This window comes from Thunnus thynnus, chromosome 15 (assembly GCF_963924715.1).
Source record: "Thunnus thynnus chromosome 15, fThuThy2.1, whole genome shotgun sequence".
Taxonomy (NCBI): Eukaryota; Metazoa; Chordata; class Actinopteri; order Scombriformes; family Scombridae; genus Thunnus; species Thunnus thynnus.
Genome location: NC_089531.1, coordinates 1542572 through 1560980, shown reverse-complemented (window position 1 = coordinate 1560980; position 18409 = coordinate 1542572). Strand labels below are relative to the sequence as shown.

Here is an 18409-nt window from a genome sequence, read left to right as displayed (position 1 = left end):
GTTTGTACTCACACATAAATATTTACAAAAACTATTTCACAGTTGTCACACTGTTACACTGATGGAATATAATTCCTATAATATTGTATGTATATATATATATATATATATACACACACATACATATACAGAACACAGGCATTAGATGTTTAGATCTTTATCCTTTATGCAACACCATCAGGGAGGCGTCTGATTGGTCCCTAATTCATTCTGCAACATCACAACAAGCCCAAACATACAGCCAGAGTCATAAAGAACTATCTTCATCAACAAGAGTCCTGCAACAGATGGTTTGGCCCCCACAGAACCCTGATCTCAACATCATGGAGTCAGTCTGGGATTATATGAAGAGACAGAAGAAGAACTGTGGCAACTTCTCCAAGATGCAGGAACAACCGACCTGCCGAGTTCCTGAAACACTGTGGAGAACTGCTGCTGTTTAAAAGACAAAGCTGCTCACGACAAATAATGATTTCATTTAGGTTTCTTCTGTTTACTGCACTTTGTATGAAGTTAATTGATAAATAAAAACTATTCATGGCATTATCTTTGAAAGCATCCTCACTTTACTTTTAGTGCCTAAAACTTTTGCACAGTACTGTATGTATGTGTGTGTGTGTACAGTGCTGCTTGAAAGTTTGTGAACCCTTCATGTGACGTAAAACGTGATCAGATTTCCATTCATTTCCATGTGTTTATAAAAGCAGAGTGTGCGGTGAGAATGTGAACACTTCAGCTGAGATCAGTGCACATGTTTCTCTAAAGTAATGTCAGGGTGATGTGATGAGGTGGAGATGAAATATAAGGTGAAAATCTTTTAGTAAAATATTGTTTAGGTTGATTATCATTGTTATTATTGTTGTTATTATGCTTCTCTGTCTCTCTCTCTCACCCGAAGATATTCAGTTTATCATCATGTTCCACAATCTGACCAGCTTATTCCTTCATTTTTGCTTAAAAAGTGAGTAAAACAATTTTTTGATTATCAAAATAGTTACTGATTAATCTTCCCTCAATCGACTAATCAATGAATCAACTAACCTTGCAGCTCTGGAAAGAGGATTTTATTTGAATAACTTTTACAGACTTGAGGAGTTAAAATACAGTAACACCACAAGAAATAAAGCAAAAATTAGAAGAAAGCTCCATTTAAAACTTTGTGAACTTTGTGTCTAATGTTTTTTTTTTTTTGGTATCTTATCCTGTCTTATCATCTCGCAACCCCTTGTGGGGGTCCCAACCACTGTTTTATATGAATATTAAATGAGCCTCATGGTGGGAAGTGAACTGACAGGAAAGTGATTTGATTGGATCAAACTGCCTTATGAAGCTTTTCTTCACTGTTTAACTGACTGCAAAAGAAAAATAAGGTAAACAAGTGAAATCAAGTCGTCTTTAATCAACTTAAGAAAAGAATCAACTATTGCTGTAAAGTTTACAAGAAACCAAACTTTCAGCTTATCTTGCAAAAAAACAAAAATCTACTACATCGTGTTAACAGAAATAAAATTTCATTCACAGAAAGCAACAATAACAGATGAGTCACACAAAATCAATGTCTGAACTACTCAGAGGAGTTGTGATTTAAGATATTTGGACATAGACATGTTTTACATTAAGACCTTTGGTTCTCACTGAGAGATTTGAACTTATAATACAGTTTTTAAAGTTTTAACAAGACAATCAAGAAAAACTTCCAAAAACATTTCTACATATACTGACTGACAACTGACAGAAACTGTTAATAACTTGTCAGAGACTAGTTTCATATGAAGACAAAAATGTCAGATACAACACATGCTGAATAATAGTGGAGTGATGTAGTGCCGCTGCTCGTTCTCCTAAAAGCGTAATGAGCGTCATCATGCATATTCTTTAGTTCTTCATGTTCTTTAGTTCAGGAAAGCTATGAAAAACCCTTTTTATATATTTTTTCTTCTTTGGAGGTTATTTAACCCTTACATACTGTTCAGGTCAAATGTGACCCATATTTACATTTGATAGCAGTAAAAACTCCCTTTACTTTAGTAAGTGTTGAGTTTTCCCAAAAGTGACCTGGATTTAACAAAAATGGAAATAATATTTCAACTTTTATTATTTGTGCGCAGCTGTCATACATTTTTTTAGACCAGTGGTTCCCAACTTTGGTTGGTGGTCGCTGGATTAATGAAAAGGGTCTCAATATAATTGGATAGATAATTATTCCAATAAAACAAAATGAGTCCTCTTTCTAGAGCTGCACAGTTAGTTGATTAATTGATTAGGTGATTGACAGAAGATTAATTGGCGACTATTTTGATAATTTAAAGATTGTTTTACTCACTTTTTAAGGAAAAATGAAAAAATTAATCACCTTGTTTGTCAAACATGATGAACTGAACATCATTTGGTTTTGGACTGTTAGACAAATCTAGTCATTTGAAGATGTAACCTTGGACTCTGGGGAACTTAAAATAAGGCAAAGTCTACCAGGGACCCCTCGTCATATGTTGCATTGTCTGCCAGTTAAGTTACCGGCTATCGTCTTGATACTTCAGCTAATCATTTTGTCCATAAAATGACAGAAAAATAACGAAAAGTATTCGTTAAAGATGTAGCCCAAGGTTACATCTTCAAATGTTTGGTTTTGTCTAATAGTCCGAAACCCAAAGATATTCAATTTATCATCATATTCAACAAAGATAAGCAATAACTCATCACATTTGAGGAGTGTAACAAAGAGTGTAAAAACCTGAAGAATACACTCTGCTCTCTGAAAGCTTCATTACACACCCATTTATGAATAAACATGGGTTGTGTTTCAGAAGTTTGGTATGGAGACTAATTATGAGGAGATAAGGTAAAGAGTCAGAATATGAACAGTATGTAAGGGTTTAAAAGTGGCCCTGATGTTTTCCACTCATTCTGATTCTTTCGGCAGAAACTGATCAGCTGGTTTCCGCCCGACGTACGTTTTCATGTGCTGAATCCACTTTCCTTTGTTAAAGTAAACTGCTCTACAGAAAGGACAGATGAAAGGTCTGTGGTTTCCTGCATGAGTCCTCAAGTGAACTAGCACATCCTTATTGCTCTTGAACTTTCTGGTGCACATAGGGCAATCACTGAGTCTCTCTGTAGAGTGGCTCCTCATGTGGTAACTGAGACGTGCACGATAGGCAAACCTTTTGTCACACTGAGTGCACCTGAACGGTTTATCTGCTCTGTGATATTGACTGTGTTGCCTTAAGTCAACGTCGTGACAAAAAGCAGCACCGCAGAACTGGCATCTGTACTTTTTCCCTTCTAAATAAGTTCTCATGTGCATCTCCACTGCTGCCTGTGTAACAAATCTTCTGCCACACTCGGGGCAGCTGAATGGTCTCTTATCTTTCACTGGTTCCTCGGGCACCTCATCATCACTGATTTCAACTTCCAGTTCAGGATGCTTGTCATACTTATGCCTTTTGAGCTCACTGTAAGAAGAGAATATGTCGCCACAGTCGCTGCAGCTGATTTCCTTCATGAAGTGGCGTTTCATGTGTTGTTTCAGACCATTCTCTGATGCAGATTTTTTACCACAAACTGAGCAACCGTATAGTTTCTCTCTTTTATAACTATAATCTCTCCTATCACTTACAGGGACCCTCTTACTTTTCAGACAGTTTAAATCTGACTGAGGTTCTTTGTTCTTCATCCCGTCATCACCATTCCTTCCATATTCAGGAGTCTTATCAGCAGTATCTGGTTGTAAATGTCTATATGGATCTGGTTCTAATCCTCCACAGTCCTCTTCATCAGCTTCTGTTTCCATCTGCTCAGCTGAGCTGCTGGCTGGAGGACTTGGATGAAGCTGTGAGGACTGAGGTTTCTCTTCATCTTCTTCACTCTTCACAAGGACAGGAGTGACTGTGAACTGGGTGATATCAGCCTCCTCCAGCCCTTGAAGCGCTGCCGCTCTTTTCTCCTTGATTCGGCTTTTATAAAGCTTATAGTACTTATCACGACTACATTTGTGGTTTTTAACCTGATAAGGCCAGGTGAAGCTTCTGTAACAATAACGACAACTGTATGGTCTCTCCCCTGTGTGCATCGCTATGTGTGGTATCAGATGTGACCTGCAGAAAATTGCTTTATCACAAAATGGGCAACTTAATTTCTTCTCTGAATGAGCTCTCTCATGTCTCTTCAGAGCATGAAAAGTGGCAAAATTTTTTTTACACTCAGGGCAGGAAAATGAACTAAATAAGTTTTGGCCATCTCCACATCTCAACTCACTTATACGGACAGAGTTCCTCACTGGTTTTGTTTCTCCACCATTCAGTTGTGAGGATTTATCAACACATTTATGTCTCCTGAGCTGGATACGCCAGGTGAATCTTTTTTCACAAATATGGCAACTGAATTGTTTCTCCTCTGCGTGATCGCCCATGTGGATTGTCAGATATATCTTATGTGTAAATGTTTCATTACATAACGGGCAACTAAAGGAGGTCATTCCTGTATGTTGACTCAATGTCACGTGTCTCTGCAGACTTTCGTCGCTGTCAAATTTTTTATCACACTGAGAGCAGATGAACGAGTTGTTGCCAGTATTAAATTTCATATCATTAAGAAAGATTTCTTTATTTTTCAGAGAGTTTAAATCTGACCAGATCTGAGGTTCTCTGGTTTCCGTCCATTCACCATCACTAACGTCGGTCTCAGAAGAGTTTAAAATCTTGTCATCAGTATCTGGTTGTAAATGTCTATAAAGATGTGAGTTCCTGGCTGGTTCTGGTCCTCCACAGTCCTCTTCTCCTTCAGCTTCTGTTTCCATCTGTTCAGTTGAGCTGCTGGCTACAGGCTCTGCTTCTCTGTTCCACTCAGTTTGTTTTAGACTCTTCATTGACACAGGAGAGGATGGGATATCGACACCAACCAGCCCTTGAGGCTGCTCTCCCTCCTGATTGGTCCAGAGTTCCTCTTGTTCCTCTTTAATGTGTGGGGGCTCTGGGTCCTCCTGGTCCAGACTGGAACTCCTCCCCTGCTGCTCAGGGGGAACCTCTTCTTTACTCTCCAACAGCTGCTGGACATCTGCAGAAAACAGGAAACCAATGAGATGTTAAAAAGGTCAAGTCAGCAATTCTTATCCAATAAAATATTTATTTCCTTTATTTTATTTGAAAGGGACCATGTACAGTTTTAAACATAGATGTTGTCATTTGATGTACTATACCAGAGTTAGCTTTTAGCTAGTTTTCATCTACAGTATGTTGCAAGACAATACGAGTCAAAAAATATAATAATACAGAATAAGCACAGTACATAGGGTACAAAATAATACAGGATAAATATAACAAGGCTACACACAATAGCTGTGTAAATGTCTGTGTAAGGATGTGACAGTCTCTTATCTCCAGCAGCCCTTGAATGGTTGGGGATAGAAACACATAGAAAGTGTTTTGTCATGTAACAGATATGCTTCCATTTTATTAAATGTATCAATCCACACTGAACCCCAGACAGTCTCATTGAGACCCCTGCATTTTTTTTTTTACACTCTGAGTCTGTTTCTGTCACGTTTAGTGAAGCGTAATGAGCAGGCAGCTGTTTAGATCACACAAATATCCCACTGTATGTGCGTTTTCAACTTATTAACCGTACCAGTGAATCAATGAATACAAACAATGTGGGTTTCTTCCCATGGAGCCCACATGCAAACTATTTTGGTTCAGTAAATGTCTGCTGTCAGTCTCCAGGATCTGCAGGATCACAGACCGCTGCTTCTGCGGACAGAGACACTGAACGCAGGTCGAGTGGAAGTGAGACGCCGCAGAGAGGCGGAGAGTGTGGAAGGACTGTTGTGCTTACATGAGACAATTATTTTTTTCCCCGCTTGTGATGAAGAGCGAGAGGAACAGAAGTGACTCTACAGCTGATGCATCACTCTGGATTCTGCCATATTTCTCACTCTTTCTACCTTCAATGCAGAAACACAAAGATGTTTATTCAGGTGAATTTACAGTAGTTTGACCGTCTTGTCTTATTTAAATGTACAACTGTTTTCAGTAAGATTATAGACTGATTTGGACACATACACAGTTTACTCTCCTGGATGCTCAGTTTTATCCAGCTGGAGACTCAGATGTGGCCTCACACCATAGGCGGTGCCAGGGCTGAGCTTTTCAGCAAATCCCTGAATATTTTACTGTCCACCATGTGTGGCATTTCTGGTACTAAATCCAAATTACAGCTGCAAAGGAAATTAAAGCTGCAAGCAGCGTTGAACGGGCCTTCGCACCCTTGCGCCCGTCAGGGCGCGGTGAAGTCCAAGGGCTTCTGTCACGGGCATGTAGATGTCTCCAGACCTGGGCTGACAGGTCTGACTTTACAAATATGTTAAGTTTGGTGCAGACTGGAGCATGTACAATAAAGTTATAGCAACTTCCTCTGTCATGGCAAAACATCAAAACTCAACAGTGTGAGGATGACAATTTCCTGCAGGGTGAGACATGTCTGTCTTGCTCACACCTGTGTCATCAAAATGATGCAGGTTTTGGGCCCATTCACTTTAATTTCAATTAATAATTTGAAAACTTTTGATGAGTTGAGTGTAAAACAAATTAATTTCCTAATTTTCATCAAGTCTATTTTTAGAAAAGTAAAGACTTTTAACCCACATGACCTGGTCAAAGTTTGATTGACATGTGTACTGTCAGGTGTGTAGAGACAATAAGTAACTGCAGCTGGACACAGAAAAATACTCATATATTTAAATGGAGAGTGTGAGCGAGCTGCTAGGTGCTCGGGCCCTAATAAAGGAAAAACTGCAGTACAGAGCTACAAATTTTAGTTTTGATTTTATTTTTCTGCAGCACTTTATCATTTAACTGTCACCCTCACTCAATTTTTTCCCCTTCCTCTAATAGGTCATCCCCACTACTGAATTACACATATAAAACTCAATTATTGTAAAATAAATGATAATAACACCAAACTCCATACAAAGTTTATATATACTGTACTGTATGTATATAGTCCTTTCTGCTGTATCCTTCAAAAATGAGCTGCATTTAACCCCCACACCCCCCCACTTCCCTCCCTCTCCCTCTCAGCTGGAGAGAAGGATTTCAGAGAACTCTTCTAGTGGAAATACCTTCATAAATCCCCTGACTTTGGTCAAATCTCACATCAAAAATCACATTATAGTAGGATTTTTTGTGGCGAATCCACTGATACAGGTTTGAAAGTGGTCTGACTTATAGATTAGACGTCAGACACCAAAGTTTGGCATTAAGTCCATGCCTCCCCATTGGTTTCCATTGTAAGGTGCGATATGTATCAAATTTTTCACCAGACATGATGTGCGTGCCATATTTGGTGAGTTTTTGAGCATGTTTAGGGGGTCAAATTTAGGGTTGAAGTGGCGTAACAATTAAGAGAGAATAATAAGAAAGAAACAAACACACGAAAAACAATAGGGCCTTCGCCCTTTGGGCTCGGGCCCTAATAACAAAGAAAGAAATAAACAAAGACAGAAAGAAAGAAAGAAACAAACAAACAAACACACGAAATACAATAGGGCCTTCGCTCCGCTAGGTGAACAAACCTGCTCTGTGTAGCTGAAGTTGAGGGTTGAAAACAGCGTCCAGTAGTTTGCGTTGTCGCTCGTTCTCCTCTTTGGATCGAGAAAGTTCCTCCTCGTACTCTGCTATCGATCTTTCAAACATCACAAATATCTCTTCAGCAGCCGCAGTTAGTCTCTGCGTCACCGACGCTCTCAGCATTTGGACTTTAGACATTTTAACACGATGACAGAAACTTTTTCTCCATCAAACTCTGAGCCGGTCCGTTTACTGCTAGCAGGCTAAGCTAACTTCTATCTATGGCTTTGAAAGCTGGCGAGAGATGAGGAAAGATGAAAAACACCTTTCAGACAGTTCATTAAACATTCAGCGGCTCTGAAGCTTCTTTCATGTTAATATCAGAGGAGACGCTTTACAAGAGAACCTCATGCAACAAGGACGTTGAAGCTGTCTGCTATCGTTGTCCGAGACGACCAGAAGAGAACCCCCGTCTCTTTCTTCTTCTTCTTCTTCCCGTTTAATGGCGGGTGGCAACCAGAGTAAAGGTGCATTCAGGTCCCCTACTAAAGAAAAACACTTCCGGTGCAATTTACGATAAATTTCAAATTTTCTTTAGAAATTCAGCCTTAACGATTCTGACTAAATATAATAGAATACGATTAAAATATAATAAAATGTAGAGTAAAAATAAAGACTATAATACAAACTAAATAAAACAGAATCAATCAAACTTTTTTCTAACTTTTGCTTTATTTCTCGTGGATTTCTGTATTGTTCCTCCTCAAGCCTCTAAAAGTTCTTAAAATAAAACAAAATAAGTCCTCTCTCTAAAGTTGCAAGGTTAGTCGATGAATTAATTAGTCAACGGACAGAATATTAATCAGCAACTATTTTGATAATTGAATTATCATTGTACTCACTACTTAAGCAAAAATGAAAAAATAATAAGGTTTCAGCTTCTCAGATGTGATGATTTGTTACTTTCTTTGTCGAACATGATGATAAACTGAATATATTTGGGACTGTTGGTCTGACAAAAACAGACATTTGAAGATGTAAGCTTGGACTATGAGGAACTTTAACATATAGGCCTATTTTCTCATTTTTCTAACATTTTATGGACAGAACGATAACTGGCAGACAATGCAACATGTGACAAGGGATCCCAGGTAATCTTTGCTTTATTTTAAGGGGTCACAGGCCAAAAAGGTTGGTAAGCACTGTTGTGGATAACATTTCAGGTATGGCCATGTGACCAGATGTCAATCGCTTAAACACACACAACCAGGTGTTAATGTCTGTTGGGAATGCACTAAAAGCAGGTGAATACTGATCGCGGTGATGTTGCTTAACGACCTGTAGCATCGCTCTCTGTATTTATTAATAAAGGTACGCCACATTACATTTCTGTTCAATGAAATGTCCCCGCTCAGCCACGAAAAAGGACTTGATGTCACATTTCTGATGTAAGAAATAAATACTGTAGAATAAGTCAGAGCAGATGTCTGCACATCTTCAGTGGCATCAGCGCTGGATACAAAAATCTATAAACTTCTTGTAAACTTGTGATCCCAACCTTAGTATTTGATTAGATATTTCTATGTCGTCATTTATTGATTAGACATTTTGTGCACGATTGTGATGTCTGTTTAGATGAATGAGTGATTTGATTGGCTCTAACTGCCTTATGAAGCTTTTCTTCACTGTTCAACTGACTGCAAAAGCAAAACAAGGTAAACAAGTGAAATCAAATCGTCTTTAATCAGCCGTAAAGTTTACAGGAGAAACCAACCACACAGGTTATCTGTGTGTTAGTTAGTTACAGTGTGAAAAACATTTTGCTTTTAACAAAAAAAAATCTCCAACTGAGTTAGAATTAGAAGGAGGGAGGTAGTGGCCTACAGGTTAGAGAAGCAAGCTTGTGACTGGAGGGTCACTGGTTCAATCCACCGGACCAGCAGGGTAAATCTGGGTGGTGAAAAGTGAAGAAGCAGTGCATGCCCCTCTCTCGCATTACCACCACTGAGGGGCCCTTGAGCAAGGCCCTTAACCCCATCTGCTCCAGTGGATCAGACTGTGGTTGTACTGGGCAGCTTCCAGGTAAGAATGTGCAACTGTGTCAATGTGATCAGGGCTTTCCTGAGAAAGAGAGCATTGTTCTCAGTGAAACTTCCCCTAAATAAATATAGACACAGAAAGCAATGATGACAGATGAGCTAGAATTTGCTTTAATACACAAAATCAATGTCTGAACTACTCAGGGGAGTTGTGATTTAAGATATTTGGGCACAGACATGTTTTAAATTAGGACACATGGTTTTCACTGAGGCCCTGTTCACACCTTTCATTAACTTGCGTCTTGGGTGACCAATCACAAGTGGACTGCTCTAAGTACAGGTGTGAATGCACCCAAGACGCATCGCTCAGACCACATTCTTTAGCAGTGTGTACCGAATATTTCCTGGACCACATTGAAGGGCCAGCTAGAAGGGCTCTGCGTAAGTGTGAAACAATAAGGAGGCTGGTGACCGGAGCAAAGAGTATGAATTAAGCAGCTGTGAACGAAGCAGTGCGGTGTATGTGGAGCTATTTGTCAGTGAATAAATGCTACAACCCAAGCCAAGTTCCCGTGACCTGCTTGCCACCTGCTGATTAAAGTGAAGGGTGTTAGCCCCATAGTTAGCGACAATGGGTTAGCCTAACCTGACCAGGCTCACTTAAGGTGGACTGACCTTTAAGCTGCTCCTAACAGAGAAATGTCTGGCAGCTGAGTATCTCCCAAGTTTGCCGCATTGGGGAAATGAGATCCAATCACAAGTGGTCATCATTCCAGATGCATTCTAATGCCAGGTGTGATCTGACGTACTTAGAGCAGCATGTTAACGGCAGGTGTGAACACAGCCAGAAAGATTTGAACTTATATCATTTTTAAAGTTTTAACAACAACAAAAAAAAGACACAATCAGAAAGTGTTCCTAAATACATTAACTGATATTTTCTCTCCTTTTAAACTACTTAAATAAAACCTACACAAAACATTAGATTGTCAAAGACTAGTTTCATGTGAAGATACAATTATGATCTTATACAACACATAATAGTGGAGCGATGTAGCGCTGCTGCTCATTCTCCCTGAAGCGTAAATGAGTGTCATCATACATATTCAAGACTTTGTTCTGTAGTTCAGCTAAGCTGTGAGAAACCCTTTTTATACATTTCTTCTTCTTCTTTTGGAGGTTGTTTAACCCTTACAAACTGTTCAAGTCAAATTTGACCCATATTTACATTCGAGAGCAGTAAAAATGCCCTTTACTTTAGCCTGAGTTTTCCCAAAAGTGACCTGGATTAAACAAAAATGAAAATAATATTCCAGATTTTATTATTTTTGTGCAGCTGTCACACATTTTTTTAGACCAATGGTTCCCAACTTGGGGGTCAGGAACCACAAAAGTGGTCACTGGATTAATGAAAGGGGTTGCAAGATGATAGGACAAGATGGATGCGAGATTACTGATGGATGTATATTGCTGTCCTCTTTCTAGAGCTGCAAGGTTAATCCACTCATCAATTAATCAATCAACAGAACATTCATCAGCAACTACTTTGATAACTGAATATCTTTGGGTTTTGGACTGTTAGTCAGACAGTTTCCACAGTCCAAGGTTACATCTTCACATGTCTAGTTTTGACTAACAATCCAAAACCCAAAAGATATTCAGTTCATCATTACGTTCCATAAAGAAAAGAAATAAACCATCACATTTGAGAAGCTGAAATAAACAGCGTTAAGATTAAACACCTATTTATTAATGACTGATGAAGCATTTATGAATGAAACACAGATTTGTGGTTCAGAGGTTTGGTATAGAGATTAATTTTGAGTCAGAATATGAACAGTATGTAAGGGTTAAAAGTGGCCCTGATGTTTTCTACTCATTTTGATTCTTTTGCCAAAAACTGATCAGCTGATTTCTGTCCAACGTAGGTTTTCATGTGCTTAATCCAGCTCTTTTTATTTAAGTAAACTGTTTTACAGAAAGGACAGATGAAAGGTTTTTGGTTTCCTGCATGAACCTTCAAGTGATTTAGCACATCCTTATTGCTCTTGAATTTTCTGGTGCACATAGGGCAATCACTGAGTCTCTCTGTAGAATGGCACTTCATGTGGAGCCTTAGACTGGAATCGTAGCCGAAGCTTTTGTCGCACTGAGTGCACCTGAATGGTTTATCTGCTCTGTGAGATTTCATGTGTCGTGCTAAGTCATTGCCCTGACAAAAAATGGCATTGCAGACCTGGCAGCTGTACTTTTTCCCTTCTAAATGAATTCTCATGTGATTATCCTGCGCTGCCCGTGAAGCAAATCTTCTGCCACACTCGGGGCAGCTGAATGGTTTCTTATCTTTCACTGGTTTCTTGGGCACCTCATCATTGTTGATTTCAACTTCAAGCTCAGGATGCTTGTCACACTTATGTCTTTTGAGCTCACTATAACAAGAGAATCTTTTGTCACAATTACTGCAGCTGAACGACTTCTTTCTGAAATGGCATATCATGTGTTGCTTCAGACCGCTCTTCGATGCCGATTTTGCGCCACAAATCGAGCAACTGAATTGTTTCTCTCCTTTGTGAGCTCTCCTATCACTTACAGGGACTCTATTACTTTTCTGACAGTTTAAATCTGACTGAGATTCTCTGTCATCACCACTCCTTCCAAATTCACGAGTCTTATCATCAGTATCTGGTTGTAAATGTCTATCTGGATCAGATACTGGTCCTCCACAGTCTTCTCCATCAACTTCTGTTTCCATCTGTTCAGTTTGTCTTTGATGAAACTGTGAGGACTGAGGTTTCTCTTCATCATCTTCACTCTTCACAGGAAGAGGAGTGAATGTGAACTTGGGTGTATCGGCCTCCTCCAGCCCTTGAAGTTGCTCTCCCTCCTGACTGGTCCCAGGTTTGTGAAGCTTTGAGGACTCACCATTACATTTATGTCTTTTGATCGCAGAAAATGAATAAAATGTCTCGTCACAAACACTGCATTTGAATCTGTTGATCTCTTTGTGGGAGTTTGAGTGCAGCAACAATTGTCTTACATGTGTAAATATTTTACCACAAAATGAGAAACTAAATTCGGTCTGTCCTTCGTGCCATTTCTTATGTGCCTTCAGAGTTTCCTTGCAGACAAATTCTTTCCCACAAAGTGAGCAGCTAAATTGTTTCTTTGTATGATGTTTCATGTGTCTCACCAGTAAATTTTTTTTAAGAAACGTTTCACCACACTGACAACAAGTAAATCTTTTTGTTGAGGATGTAAGACTCATACTGCTTACAGGGACATCATTCTGTAAACCTGACTGAGGTTCCCGGGTCACCTTCCAGTCATCCTCCCTGACTTCAGGACCAGGATCAGGTTCAGGAAAAACTGAAGTCTTCTCATCGGTATCACATTGTAAATGTGTATCTGGATGTGAGTTCCTGGCTGGTTCTGATCTTCCACAATCCTCTCCATCAGCCTCTGTTTCCATCTGTTCACTTTGTCTTTGATGAAGCTGTGTGTGCTTCTGACGAACACATTTGTGGTTTTTGACCTGTGAAGGCCAGGTGAACCTTTTGTAACAAAGACGACAACTGTATGGTCTCTCCCCTGTGTGCATCGCTATGTGTGGTGTCAGATGTGCCCTGTGTGCAAACAATTTACCACAAAATGGGCAACTAAATGGTTTCTCCTTTTTATGAGTTCTCAGATGTCTCTCCAGAGAATGAAAGTTGTCAAAATTGTTTTTACACTTAGAGCAGGAAAATGAACTAAAGGAGTTTTTGGCATCTCTACATCTCAACTCTCTTACACGGACCGAGTTCCTCACTGGTTTTTTTCCTCCACCATTCAGTTGTGAGGATTTACCAACACACTTGTGTCTCCTGAGCTCTGTACGCCAGGTGAATCTTTTTTCACAAATACGGCAACTGAATCGTTTCTCTCCTGTGTGAACACCCATGTGGATTGTCAGATATATCTTATGTGTAAATGTTTTATTACATAACTCGCAACTAAAGGCGTTCATTCCTGTATGATGACTCAATGTCATGTGTCTCTGCAGACTTTCTTCACTGGCAAATTTTTTACCACACTGAGAGCAGATGAACGAGTTGTTGCCAGTATTAAATTTCATATCACTAACAAGGATTTCTTTATTTTTCAGAGAGTTTAAATCTGACTGAGGTTCTCTGGTCTCTGTCCAGTCATCACTGACATCAGTCTCAGGAGAGTCTAAAGTCTTGTCATCAGTATCAGGTTGTAAATGTCCACCTGGATGTAAGTTCATGACTGGTTCTGATCCTCCACAGTCTTCTCCATCAGTTTCTGTTTCCATCTGTTCAATTGAGATGCTGGCTGTAGGTTCTGCCTCTCTGTTATCCTCAGTTTGTCTTTGATGAAGCTGTAAGAGAGGTTTCTCTTCATCTTCTTCACTCTTCACAGGAGCAGGAATGACTGTGAACTTCGTGATATCAACCTCCTCCAGCTCTTCAAGTGCTGCCTCTCTATTCTCCTCAGTTTGTCTTTGATGAAGCTGTAAGAACTGAAGTTTCTTTTCATCATCTTCACTCTTAACAGGAACAGAAGTGAATGTGAACTTGGTGATATCAGCCTCCTCCAGCCCCTGGAGCTGCTCTCCTTCCTGACTGCTCCAGAGTTCCTCTTGTTCCTCTTTAATGTGCGGGGGCTCTGGGTCCTCCTGGTGCAGACTGGAGCTCCACTCCTGCTGCTCAGGGGGAACCTCTTCTTTACTCTTCAACAGCTGCTGGATGTCTGCAGGAAACAGGAAACAAATCAAACATAAATGCAGATACACAGAGGTTTATTCAGGTTAGTTTACAGTAGTTTGACTGTTTTGTAGGCCTGTTTTCAGTACGATTATAGACTGATCAGGACCAGGATCAGGATCAGCATCTAACGGGTCCGCAGTGACATCTGCAGGTATGTTTACTGCTGTTTAATGTGATGCAGCTGAGCAGCTAATTAGCTACCTAGCTGCTAACTGATGTTAGCGGTGCACTTTTCCCTGCTGAATGTTTGTTTGGTGGCTCGTTCAACAAGCTGCAGGACAAGACGTGTGTTCATATTTGTAAGTTATCAAGTTGTGATGATGTGGACACAGGCTGTTGTTTCATTCACTACCATGTTTAAAAGAGGAAGGTATCAGGCCTCAAACTGCAATTTAATTTAACAATTGAGCATTGAATATTTTATATATTTTAAGATTTTATTCAAACATTGGACATCTTGAATGTTGTTTTCATTTAAGACCATGGGCAAAAGTTCCTCACTGTAAGTGTTTTACGGAATTTGGGTTAGGGTGTTAGGGCATTAGGGTTAGGGCGTCAGGGCGTAAGGGTTAAGGTTAGGGCGTTAGGGTTAGGGTTTGTAAGATCTGGTAAATGTTCAAATGATCCAATATTCCAACAAAAATCAAAGATTAGAGAAAAAGTCCAAAAACTGAAAACAGATTTGTGTATCAGAACTTTGTTTTTCTTCTTTCCTCTCCCATTAATCATCTCACCACCCCTCAGATTTATCTGCTGACCCTTTGGAGGGGCCCGACCCCTAGGTTGGGAACCACTGGACTAAACTAGCTAACTGTATATAAAGTAGTGTAAACTAGCTCCACCTCCAGCAGCTACAACAGTAACATGCTGCTCTAACACTGATGCTTCACTATTAATAATCTGCACAAACACACGCGCCAAAATTTCTGCCACATCATTGGCTTCCACCACGCTGTGGGACGTTTGGCCACCATGTTTGTTTCCACCGAGATTTGTTCACTACGCATGTTGTGTAGGGCCTTGCAAATTACACAAGGGCCCCACTTCACCACCTCTAAAGCGGGTGTCAATGTTTACAACTTCAATGAAAGAATGAAGCAGAACTATCCTTCAAGATCCTGCCAGATGGAAAGCAGCGGATTGACACTGACTATTGATTAAATATGGAATTTAAAAAGGTTGATTAGCTGGGCATACTGGGCAATATGGATGCACATCTCTCAGTAAATAATAACCATCAAGTATTCAGCCAAGCCGTAGTATAAATAGTTTTTTGTATTTGAAAATGTATAAACGAAGGTGAGAGCCAGTTTGAATGGGCCTGATGCAGCTGACAAAATAAGAATAGTATTGTTATTTATAATTTACAGGTGCTATGATTCTATAGAAAATATTTTATTCAGTAAATATTGTTTGTTCTGTATAGGTCTACATATTCTTGGACCAAGAGATGGAGCAAACTGTTTTAAAGGAGGGAGGATTGTAGTGGGAGCACTGGGGTGTCAGGAGGAGCTGCAAAGGCAAATGGTTTACATGGCTCACAGGTCAGGTAGGAGGGCCCATTAGAAGCTGCGTTAATAGTTCAATTCTACCTTAAAGGCATGAAAGATTAGAGCTGCTCTGATAACATATTTTGTATTTTCTGTTTTGTATCTCCAGGGCCGTAAACGCTCTCTCGCTCTACCCATTTCTTGTAATGTCTGTTGCCCAAGTCCACACTCCTCCTCTCACAGTCTGTAAATTCTGGATTATAATTATTACAGGTGCTGGTGATATGAACATGCAACTTGTTTAATCCAGATCTACAGATCTTCTTAACAGCCTTAAATACCTTCAGAACCTGTTTTTTTATTCTTAACCCAAAAACATCCAGGCTAATTGTCTTATTATATCAGTATATGCTATAATGTATGGCATACTATATAGTTCAGGTTAGTACTTTGAGTTAATTTAGAGGACAACAGAACCCAGGGTTTGCATGATGCATTTTGTTTAGTGGTTTGCTAATAGCATTAATCTACTTAATCGCCTTTACTTTTATAAATGAGCTCAGAAAAAGGTCCTATTTATTTGACTTTATCAATGTTAGCCTACTTGACTATAAAGACTGTGCAAAATAGGATACTGACCATCAACAGGTCTGTGTATGCATGTAGCTTATTAATTTATGTTTTACTTTATTATTAGTAGAATATTAATGCACATAGAAAATTCTGCACGCCTTGACTGCATGTTAACTTCACATTGTGGCCACCCCGGTTAAAAACTCCTAGAACCGCCTCCGGTCATAAATAATAATACTAATGTACTTTTACTGCAATACTTTACAGCAAGCTCATAATACATATGTACTTTTACTGCAATACTTTAACTACATCAAGCTGATAATACTTATGTACTTTTACTGCAATACTTTACATCAAGCTCATAATACTAATGTACTTTTACTGCAATACTTTACATCAAGCTCATAATACTAATGTACTTTTACTGCAATACTTTACATCAAGCTCATAATACTTATGTACTTTTACTGCAATACTTTAACTACATCAAGCTGATAATACTAATGTACTTTTACTGCAATACTTTACATCAAGCTCATAATACTTATGTACTTTTACTGCAATACTTTACATCAAGCTCATAATACTTAAGTACTTTTACTGCAATACTTTACATCAAGCTCATAATACTAATGTACTTTTACTGTAATACTTTACATCAAGCTCATAATACTTAAGTACTTTTACTGTAATACTTTACATCAAGCTCATAATACTTAAGTACTTTTACTGTAATACTTTAACTACATCAAGCTCATAATACTTATGTACTTTTACTGCAATACTTTAACTACATCAAGCTCATAATACTTATGTACTTTTACTGCAATACTTTAACTACATCAAGCTCATAATACTTATGTACTTTTACTGCAGTAGGATTTTTCATGCAGGACTTTTACTTGTAATGGAGTATGTTTACATTGCTGTATTGGCACATTTACTGAAGTAAAGGATCTGAGTAGTTCTTGCTGCTGTATTTATTGATTGAAGTATGACCTCAAACTGATTTAAATATGTATATAGATGATAAATGAACAAACCTGCTCTGTGTAGCTGAAGTTGAGGGTTGAAAACAGCGTCCAGTAGTTTGCGTTGTCGCTCGTTCTTCTCTTTTGATCGAGAAAGTTCCTCCTCGTACTCTGCTATCGATCTTTCAAACAGCACAAATATCTCTTCAGCAGCCGCAGTTAGTCTCTGCGTCACCGACGCTCTCAGCATTTGGACTTTAGACATTTTAACACGATGACAGAAACTTTTTCTCCATCAAACCCTGAGCCGGTCCGTTTACAGCTAGCAGGCTAAGCTAACTTCTATCTATGGCTTTGAAAGCTGGCGAGAGATGAATAAAGGTGGAAAACACCTTTCAGACGGTTTATTAATCATTCAGCAGCTCTGAAGCTTCTTCCATGTTGATATCAGAGGAGACGCTTTACAAAAGAAAAGAAAATAAACTCATATCACAAGGATGTTGAGGCTGTCCGACATCTTTGTCCGAGATGACCAGAAGAAACCACTTCCGGTTTAATTTAAGCTAAAACAAGACTTTGATTTTTATTCGAAATTCAGGTGTTACAGCAGCTGAACGAGTCTGAATAAATATACACAGAATACGACTAAAATATAATAAAACGTAGAGATTTAAAGTATAAAGACTGTAAAGACTATAATACAAAATAAAATACAAAATAAAATACAAATAGAATAGAATTACTTGTTACATTCAAAGTGATTGTGAGGACATACAGGACTGTGGTTCCAAAAGTTACAGTTTGGGAAACATTTTACTTTTATCAAAAAAAAACAACTCCTACTGATAGTGTTGTACGTTTCTGTATGCTGAGACTTCACAGAAAGCAACAGATGAGTCAGGCTTTGTTTTAATACACAAAATCAATGTCTGAACTACAGAAGGGAGATGTGATTTAAGATATTTGGGCAAAGACATGTTTTTATTTAAGACTCGTGGTTTT

The 18409-nt window shown here is 39.0% G+C and overlaps 3 protein-coding genes across 3 annotated transcripts in view; all 3 read right to left on the bottom strand.

Moving 5' to 3' along the window:
• The window catches only part of LOC137198890 (zinc finger protein 665-like), a 52570-nt gene that overhangs the window by 25341 nt on the left and 8820 nt on the right, over positions 1-18409 (bottom strand). The gene's annotated exons all lie outside the window — the stretch shown is intronic.
• LOC137198891 (zinc finger protein 699-like) lies at positions 1380-8070 on the bottom strand. Its single transcript, XM_067612896.1, has 2 exons — positions 7568-8070; positions 1380-5052 (listed from the first exon to the last, which is right to left on the bottom strand). The coding sequence occupies exons 1-2, from the start codon at positions 7758-7760 to the stop codon at positions 2900-2902; spliced, it is 2346 nt and encodes a 781-aa protein (XP_067468997.1). The 5' UTR covers positions 7761-8070; the 3' UTR covers positions 1380-2899.
• Positions 9287-17968, bottom strand: LOC137198880 (gastrula zinc finger protein xFG20-1-like). Its single transcript, XM_067612883.1, has 2 exons — positions 17480-17968; positions 9287-14353 (listed from the first exon to the last, which is right to left on the bottom strand). Exons 1-2 carry the CDS (start codon positions 17670-17672, stop codon positions 11478-11480), a joined length of 3069 nt encoding a protein of 1022 aa, XP_067468984.1. The 5' UTR covers positions 17673-17968; the 3' UTR covers positions 9287-11477.

What these genes read in the sequence shown, in the direction of transcription:
- LOC137198891 (XM_067612896.1), bottom strand. Translation starts at nt 7,760, where the DNA reads ATGTCTAAAGTCCAAATGCTGAGAGCGTCGGTGACGCAGAGACTAACT. An exon ending in ACTTCAGCTACACAGAGCAG is followed by an intron (nt 5,053 to 7,567) that starts GTTTGTTCACCT and finishes TGTTTTCTGCAG; the next exon opens with ATGTCCAGCAGCTGTTGGAG.
- LOC137198880 (XM_067612883.1), bottom strand. Translation starts at nt 17,672, where the DNA reads ATGTCTAAAGTCCAAATGCTGAGAGCGTCGGTGACGCAGAGACTAACT. An exon ending in ACTTCAGCTACACAGAGCAG is followed by an intron (nt 14,354 to 17,479) that starts GTTTGTTCATTT and finishes TGTTTCCTGCAG; the next exon opens with ACATCCAGCAGCTGTTGAAG.